General features: G+C 46.3%; 3 protein-coding genes across 3 annotated transcripts; 2 read left to right on the forward strand and 1 right to left on the reverse strand.

The window, feature by feature from the left end:
• Nucleotides 1–65: 65 nt before the first annotated feature.
• H257_17682 (hypothetical protein) lies at nt 66–1,129 on the reverse strand. The gene is made up of 3 exons (XM_009846560.1): nt 715–1,129; nt 487–633; nt 66–407 (listed from the first exon to the last, which is right to left on the reverse strand). The coding sequence occupies exons 1-3, from the start codon at nt 1,096–1,098 to the stop codon at nt 96–98; spliced, it is 843 nt and encodes a 280-aa protein (XP_009844862.1). The 5' UTR covers nt 1,099–1,129; the 3' UTR covers nt 66–95.
• Nucleotides 1,130–1,718: 589 nt separating this feature from the next.
• On the forward strand, nt 1,719–4,580 carry H257_17683 (hypothetical protein). The gene is made up of 5 exons (XM_009846561.1): nt 1,719–2,217; nt 2,264–2,493; nt 3,084–3,223; nt 3,284–3,511; nt 3,945–4,580. The coding sequence occupies exons 1-5, from the start codon at nt 1,760–1,762 to the stop codon at nt 4,494–4,496; spliced, it is 1,608 nt and encodes a 535-aa protein (XP_009844863.1). The 5' UTR covers nt 1,719–1,759; the 3' UTR covers nt 4,497–4,580.
• Nucleotides 4,581–5,926: 1,346 nt separating this feature from the next.
• H257_17684 (hypothetical protein) lies at nt 5,927–6,850 on the forward strand (the record flags this gene model as incomplete). Its single annotated transcript, XM_009846562.1, has 1 exon — nt 5,927–6,850. One exon carries the CDS (start codon nt 5,927–5,929, stop codon nt 6,848–6,850), a length of 924 nt encoding a protein of 307 aa, XP_009844864.1.
• Nucleotides 6,851–8,570: the final 1,720 nt, after the last annotated feature.

An 8,570-nucleotide genomic window follows, 5' to 3' on the forward strand; every position in this document is an offset into this window, starting at 1 on the left:
GATATATATCATCATGTCATGGAATGATGCGAGTGTTCTGTCGTATAACGTTAGCAAATCGCCAGTTAGTTGTTAAATACACATCCTATTAATAGTTAGAGAGGACGTGGACTAGTTGGTCGAATAAGACATCGGCGGCCGTTTATGCGAGGACCAGACACATACCCGCGTCTCCGCAGGAAGAGCCGCATCTTGGCCACGTCCACATGCTGGCAATGCAAGTCCATCAGGTGCGCGCACAGCACCGCCGCCGTCACGGGCAGTTCGGCGGCATGGCGATGTTGGATATATGCATCCACGTCATGGGCGTATTCGCCTAGCTGCTGCATGCTGCATGATGTAGCTGCCGTCGTCGCCGCTGGTTGCGAAGCAGTCGAGGGTGGACATGGAGCGAGTAATAATGGGACCTAGTAGTTGCAGGACGACTCAAGCGGTTAGTTGGTTCAACGAGTACTACTATGTAGTAGTTGACAGTCGATCACGCACTTGAAAAGTCGGGTCTTGGTGTCGATTCCACTCGGCGATGACCTGGGACACTGTTTTCTGGGACATGCCGAGGCACTTGCTCACGCGATCGCGGGTCTGCCACGGCGGGTTGCGATGTACGAGGAACTTCTCCTTCTGCTTCTCGGCCTGGAGGAGAGGGGAACGTGATGATGATGATGGGAGGATGGGAAGATGGGAAGATGGGGATGCTGGTTGGGGGGAGCTCACCTTGAAGTACGCATGACATTTCACCACAAGCAGCTTCTCCGCGGCGCTCAACTGGTGCTTGATCGATGGGATTCGAGAAAGTTCATTCTCCGCCGCATCAACGCTGTCGTTCCCTTCATTAACGTCGTCTTGAGCAGGTGCGCTGGGTGAAGAAGGGCTGTGACGTCGACTGCCGCACCGCGCATGGTGTGCCTTGAGCTGCCGCACTTGGCCGATCATGATGCATCCACAGGCAATGCATCGAGCGCGAGGACGCGCGAACGTAGCAGTTGTACCATCCTCCTCCACATGCGATGGAGGCAGGGGCGTGGCTAGCTTCTTGAAGTACTGCCACACGGGGTCACTTGGACGGCCCACCGAGCTAGCGCCGCGGTCTGTTGGCATATCAGCAAAACTGTCTGTATTACAACCAATCAAATGGTTCTATTCTGCTTCTCGTGATTTCATTGGATGAAATAGTTTCACACGTAGTAACGTTAAGCGCTGATGAAGTTGACAGTGATGACGTCTAACCATGCATTCGCCGTATCTACTAGTACATGTGGAGCTAGCTAGCTGCATAGGGCTTATGTAAACCCATACCGGCCGGTATGTAAAGCATCTCGATAGGCATGCGCCCTTGCATGGCTGGCACGCCTGTCTCTGCAAGTCGACAACGCGACTGAGCACGTCATTCGACGTTCTGCGGGAGTGTCCATTCCCAAGAAGGAGCCACACTCATGCACTAGCATAAGCCACATGTCGTGTATGTGTATGAACTCCTACACTCTCATTGCACTACCGCATCTTCCCTCGACATGGAGACCTTCTCACGGACCCCATCCTCGTTGAACATTCCGCCGGTTGCGATGTCAAAATTCACAGGACCATCATTTTCCAATACCCTTGTTTCATTGGTTAAAATACCGTCTATTCTGTGATTTGATTGGTCTAACAATGTATTAACGAATTAAATAATGCATACTTTATTCCAGTGGTCGAATTAAAATCACACCTCCTTTTCCTTTTCGTCCTCCAACCATCTCGGAAAAGTCGACTGAGCAAGATGAGCCTCAACCCGAACGCCAAGACGTTCTCCTTCAACCCGGCCGCCTCGTCGTGGACGCCGCCAGTGCCGTCACAGATCCTTCCCAAGCCTAAACCTGCTGCCGCGGCACCTGCTCCCCCTGCTGCTCCGGTGGCGGCGCCGCCTGCCCCACCAGCTGAGGTTGTGGCGTCTCCCAAGAAAGCCGCTGCTGCACCGGCCCCCAAACCCGTCGAGGAAAAGAAGGCTGCCGCGGTTGTCGAGGACGCTGTCGTCGCGGACGAGGACTTTGAACCGCTGACGGACGAAGAAATCGGCGAAGAAGATCCTCGCGAACACATCAACGTCGTGTTGATCGGCCACGTCGACGCCGGCAAGTCGACCTTGTCCGGCAACATCCTGTACTTGATGGATCAAGTGGACAAGCGAACCATCGAACGCTTCGAGAAGGAAGCCAAGGCCCGCAACCGCGACTCTTGGTACCTCCTGCCGCCTTCAACACAAACTCATATCGCTCTCATATAGGTTCCTCGCGTTCATCATGGACACTGGGGAAGAGGAGCGCGCAAAGGGCAAGACCGTCGAAGTCGGCCGCGCGCAGTTTGACACCCCGAACAAGCGCTTCACCATCTTGGACGCGCCTGGGCACAAGAACTACGTCCCCAACATGATCCAAGGCGCGGCGCAGGCCGACGTCGGCATCCTCGTGATTTCCGCGCGCAAGGGCGAGTTCGAAACGGGTTTCGAACGCGGTGGTATGTCCCCTCGTCTCACGTCTTGAACTCGTAGCAGACGTCTCGTTCAAGTCTTCCATCTTGCATGAACGTTTCTTGGAGTGACTGTGACGTTGTCGCATGCTGAGACGTGGTTCAATTGTCCTTTTCCCCAATATTTATCTGATTTTTGTGCGGATTCTTTGCCAAATCTATCGATCCTGGCTTTTCTATGTCAAAATGGTCCAGTGTCACACTAATTTCAGTCACATACACTAATTCCAACTTGAAGAGTGGATAATTTGATTGGCTAACTGGATTAGTGATCTGGGTTTTGATTGGTCGATTTTCGATTATTCTCTGCTGATTGGGTGTTCATTCCAATTTCAAATCGACTTGACAATACTGACTTTTGTATGGAATGATCGTGCAGTGTCACACTAATTTCAGTCACATCTTACTTGAATGTTGCAATTGGTGTTGAATAATTTGATTGGCTACTACTTGATTCTTGATCTCAGTTTTGATTGGTCGATAAAGAAGCGAATAGTGTCTATATTTTTGGTCCTATGCAATGTAAACCCTCTATTCATATTCAAATATATCGACTTTATATATGATGACGTCATCAGGACAAACCCGCGAACATGCGATGCTGGCCAAGACCCTCGGCATTAACAAGCTTATTGTTGTAATCAACAAGATGGACGAAGCCAAATGGGCCAAAGAAAGATTCGACGAGTGTGCCGATAAACTCCGCCCGTTTCTTCGCGTATGTTTATATTTATATTATCGCAACTTGCTCGTATTTATTAAAAAAATATATATATAGGGCTGTGGGTATGCTGTTAAACGTGACGTGGTGTTCATTCCGATCTCGGGCCTCGCGGGTGATAATATCAAGGTTAAAGTGGACCCATCGAAAGCTCCATGGTATGAAGGCGAGAGTTTGATTGACTTTCTCGACACCATGACCATTCCTGGGCGCAACCCCGCGGGGCCGCTGCGGGTGCCCGTGCTCGATCGATATCAAGAGCGCGGTACGATTGTGCTCGGCAAGGTAATATATATATATATATATGTAAATATCAGGTTCCAACTCGATATATTATCATGTTTGTGGGTTTGGATCGCTTGGATATATATATATATATATATTTAACTTGTAGAATCAAAGGTTTATATGCACGATGCGAAACTGTAGAAGTTGATGTGTCAGTGCTCGACATGTATGCATGGTTGAAGGATATCAAAACATGGAGGGTACGCACCCTATTACGTTTCAAAGGCTTATACATTCCTAGAGTGCGTGGTATATCAAACATTGATATGTTGGTTGGCCGTGTATAGTGAATATTTTTCCATATAGTCGATGTAGTGAATAATACCACCTGGTTTAGTATGTATATCTCGTGTAGTGATGTCACTAGAACAACTCCACCGATTATCTTCAAATTCAATGTATATAAATATATATTTCATCGGGTATGTAGGTCGAGTCGGGGGTGCTCACTACGGGCGCCAAGATCGTGCTGAAGCCCACAAGTCTGCGTACAACTGTAGCGCAGGTTTACATCAACGACAAGCCGGTGCGCACAGCCAAACCTGGCGAAAACGTGACCATGCGGCTCACTTGTGGCCTCGAAGAGATCACCAAGGGCTTTGTGTTGGTCGGGGCCGCCGAAGCCGACGAAGCCAAAAGCGTGACTAAATTGGTGGCTCAGATTGCGTTCGTCGAGGCTTTGGAGCACCGTCCACTGCTCACGGCGGGGTACAAGGCCATCCTCCACTGCCATACGATTGCGCAGGAGTGCACGATCACGAAACTGCTGCGTCCTATCGACCCCAAGACTGGCGAAGCACTCAAGAAGAAGGTCATGTTCGCCAAGGCGGGCCAGAGTGTAGTGGTGCGCCTCGAAGTGGACCAGTCGATTTGTGTGGAAACCTTCGAAAATCTGCCGCAGATGGGCCGTCTGACTCTGCGAGATGAAGGCAAGACCATCGCCGTGGGAAAGATCCTCAAGCTAGAGACCAAGGCTGCGTAAGATTGGGAAGATGCCAGATTTAACTAACTAGTAATGGTGTTTTGCTGTTGCTGTAGCCAACAACGATTAGTAGTAGTAGTAGTGTATAGTAAGTAGGGGCGACGACTACCGTAGTAGAGGTTTGATACTATCTTAATAGTATTGTTGTGTTTAGTCTAAGCTGGAGCGACGACATGGAGAATAACTACTGTAATGAATCGACACAACTATTAATAACCAACTATTAATAACCAATCAGATTGCCGGAAACCATGATCAACTTTCGAATTAGTGTGTGGCTTCAATTAGTGTGATACCAATAATGCGTCGACATTCAGATTGCTGTCGCTGGCGGTGGGACTACACGTAGACTGTATTACATGGATGAATTACCTTGCTTACTTTGCGACATAAGCCATGCATCAGGTATATACTTACCTCGGTCCTTGCCAACGACACCAAAATACAGTAATATACTCTTGTGGATATCGCAGCGTGACCACTCACTAAAAGGAACCCTATCGCTGGAGTATTTGTGTAGTGCTAGATTTTACATTGATAGCCGACTGGTGCACGAGCTTGCGTCCATAGAATAGGTTTGCGAGCTGGCAACGAATTCCCATCGTCTCAATCAGCTCTGTCATGAGCATATACCCCAGAGGTCGCGCGCAACATTTTAAGTGATCTTAGTAGTTCTAGAGGTTGTAGTATTGAGCATATGATTATGTGTTGTGCTGGAAGGGGGGGCATACAATAAAGGGAGGTCACACAGTGTTTACAAGCATTATATCCACTGTGCAGATGCTAACACGTACGGTGGTTCACACGAGAAAGTAAATGGACATGCAGAGGTGGAGAACTTGGTTAGTATCATTTGTTGAATGGATGGGCAGTTGGAATCACTCCTGGAGGTAAGGTGGTGTTGGCGTAGGCAATATTCAGTCGAGGACCTACCCGATACCCGATGCGCAACCATTACAGTACTCTCGTACGGCAGTACATTTTAAAAGTCGCTACGTGGGATGGACTACTCAAGGGACCCTACCAATGGTTCCCATGCGTCATGGACGAGAGACCACAGCAGTACCCCTACACTTGTTCGACCGTTGTCGGGTCGGCAGTATTTCAGTGAAGTGTTAGTGATATAATGCTTCGAGGTAGTATGTTGCTGCTACGACAAGCGCCTCGTCGATTGTCGGAAAGTGTACTGACCAATCGGATTCGATCATTTGTCGGTCATCCAATCACGGGGCCGAATTATGTCGGCTTTGTGTCGTGTCTCATATACCAGTTGATTTACTTCAACGTACGAACTCTTTTGTCCGGATATAAATAGGAAAATCAAGAGCTAAGTAGACAGTGTCACTGCAATAACCTTGCTCTTTGTATGTAGGAAGAGTATCTATCCGGATATAAATCACTGAGTCCATTCCCATCTCGAGCGAGAACAGATGAGTGTCGCAGGTTTGAGCGACGGGGATTCGTTTGATACATATGCACCCAAGCCCAAGAAAGCGAAAGTCGCTCACCCAACTGAAGTGACGTCTGTGGTTGCGGCAGCCATGGCTCCGACTGCTACGACTCTGACAAGAACTGCCCGACAAATCCTCGGCATCATGAATGGGCTGGAGCTGGATGACGTGGCCAGCTACTTCGACAAAGACGGCGACGACATCGACCCATACGTCGTCTGTGACGGAGTGTCAGTTGAAGCATTCAACGCGTACGTTGGAGACGGCGAAGGACTGCCCGTCGCACTTCGATTTCTGGATCTCACTGCTGATGGGCGCATTTTGATTGTCGAGCTCCCTACAAAGGTGCATGAAAGCACAGCCAGAACATTCGAGTACATGTTCCTGGCTGCCACTGGAAATGGACTTGAGGTTGCAACAGGTGGCTCCATGAGAGCGAGAAGAGCTGGGCTCCGAAAGAAGGAGGCCGACGCCACTTTTGGACCGATGCGATCTACGCCCAACCGCACGGCGCCACCGGTACCTCGAACTATTTCTGACTGGGTCACTCTGGCAGTGGAAGTTGGGCGAAGTCAATCTTGGGCGAGTCTGACCGCAGCTGCGAGTTGGTGGGCCGGCTATGCGGGGATTCAGTATGTGTTGCTGTTGAAAGTGAGTGCCCGTGGGACGCAGATTGCATACCGACTGTACGACATCGTAACACCTGGGGTCCTCCCAGACCACCCAACATATAGTGATATCGTTCGACGACGCACCACACCAAATGCACCTGCTATCACTGACTCCTTCAACATGCACCGAATCTTGTCTATCCCTGCGCACCAACCTCTCCCGGACGGAGTGAACCCCGTCGCTGTCGTCAACCTGCGCACCGTCATGGACCAAGTCATCGACAGCATTTAATATATATATAAGTGTGTTAATGCACCAGCTTCTAAATGGGTTAATACGAGCTCTTTTAACTTGAAATATAGTTTCGTAATTTAATACTTCGAAGTAAAGGAGTATCTGGATTGAGAGCAAGTGTTTTTAATCCATTAATAAATTTAGGAATATTAGAACTTTGTTCAACGTTCAAGCGTTTGGTATTAATTGAGCACGAATTCTTTTCTTTTTGCTTTGGAATTCTCATTCTGTAATCGTATACTGTTTCAAAGAACTAATTAAATATTAATAGAAACATATAATTGCTAGACCTTTTATATATAATGGAGCACCATTTTGATCCGTAGATGCTATTTCAAGCACATTAGCCACAGTTGCTATAGCATAATAAACTATATTAGTTGGATATGTAAATAAAAGTTAAAAGCATTATTCAATGTCTTTGCATAATTAGGTAGATTATAAGCTAAATTAATGCTTGATACCAGACTGATTGTGGTACATAGAACAAGTTGTAAGTAGTAGTAGAAGTATTTCCATCATAAACAGTTGGTTTAGCATAACCAATAAGTTAATCAAATTGAAATCGCTCTAATCAGTAGTAAGTTTCATAGTACTAGCTACTACTGGGAATCCTGCAAAATTAGCTGGTTGTGTATATCTTACATTTAGGGATGTAGGTACTACGTTTAGAACAAAGCTCACTCCATATAGACTTGGATTAGCGAGAAACTGCATGTTGTATAAATTATTAGACGTAGTACTATTAATCAAATATAGTTCATTTGCTATTAAAACCATTTGCAGGTATGTACTGTACTTATAGTTAAATCAGCAACAGTTGCATAATTCATAAATGCTGGAATAACTATATTAAAAAATAGGTAGGTACCACAGGCAATAGATTTGGAATGAACTGTTAGAATTAGTAATATAGGCCAACTAAAATACATTGATATCTTGTTTAGAGCTATTTTTTTGCCTTGTAAATTAGCAGATCCTTAATTTAACTGTACTTTATATTATGGAGCTAACTGAGTGTAGTATTCAATACATTGGTGAGTGAAGTAATGCCTATTCTGATTATGAATGATATTCGAAATTGATGCCATGGTCAATCAAAGTATGGTAGAACCTTTGAATCTGAATCTATATTAAGTATAAATTATATTCAACAAAAAGTATACATTTTAAAATTATTTATCATATTTACGTTATATTTGAAGTTTACGCCAAATGCTGTCTTTTATGTGCTGCTTCGTGGCTCAGAGATCACCGATCAACACAAGAACATGGTAGAAATGTACAGCAGCATCGATACTACGTAATGAAGTATCATGGACTGTGTTACGATGCTTATTGCAGGATACAATCACACCCAAAGATACCTATTTTCCAGTGATTGGGCATGTTTGAGGTCACTTCACGCATGCTAAATACGTGCAATCGCCGCACATCACATCTTGTTTTGTAGCCCGCAACCATGTCTTCAGTTTTCATATTAAACGTATCACGCCCAGACGTTCTGTTGCTGAGTAATTCAACTACTGTACAAAGTCATGCACTTTCTGGATAGTAAAGATTATCATAAATTACTACAAACATTGATGTTAACTTGCTATTAATAGTATGTAGAGATGCCGCGCGACAAATATATCCGACAACTACCTGATTGGTTAAAAGTAGAAAAGTCTCTTAGCTTTCATTGGCGGATGCCTCTTCCATTTCAATACAATGA

This window comes from Aphanomyces astaci (assembly GCF_000520075.1).
Source record: "Aphanomyces astaci strain APO3 unplaced genomic scaffold supercont1.115, whole genome shotgun sequence".
Lineage (NCBI taxonomy): Eukaryota > Oomycota > Saprolegniomycetes > Saprolegniales > Verrucalvaceae > Aphanomyces > Aphanomyces astaci.

What these genes read in the sequence shown, in the direction of transcription:
- H257_17682 (XM_009846560.1), bottom strand. Translation starts at nt 1,098, where the DNA reads ATGCCAACAGACCGCGGCGCTAGCTCGGTGGGCCGTCCAAGTGACCCC. An exon ending in AATGTCATGCGTACTTCAAG is followed by an intron (nt 634 to 714) that starts GTGAGCTCCCCC and finishes CCTCTCCTCCAG; the next exon opens with GCCGAGAAGCAGAAGGAGAA. An exon ending in ACCAAGACCCGACTTTTCAA is followed by an intron (nt 408 to 486) that starts GTGCGTGATCGA and finishes TGCAACTACTAG; the next exon opens with GTCCCATTATTACTCGCTCC.
- H257_17683 (XM_009846561.1), top strand. Translation starts at nt 1,760, where the DNA reads ATGAGCCTCAACCCGAACGCCAAGACGTTCTCCTTCAACCCGGCCGCC. An exon ending in AACTCCGCCCGTTTCTTCGC is followed by an intron (nt 3,224 to 3,283) that starts GTATGTTTATAT and finishes ATATATATATAG; the next exon opens with GGCTGTGGGTATGCTGTTAA. An exon ending in GTACGATTGTGCTCGGCAAG is followed by an intron (nt 3,512 to 3,944) that starts GTAATATATATA and finishes TCGGGTATGTAG; the next exon opens with GTCGAGTCGGGGGTGCTCAC.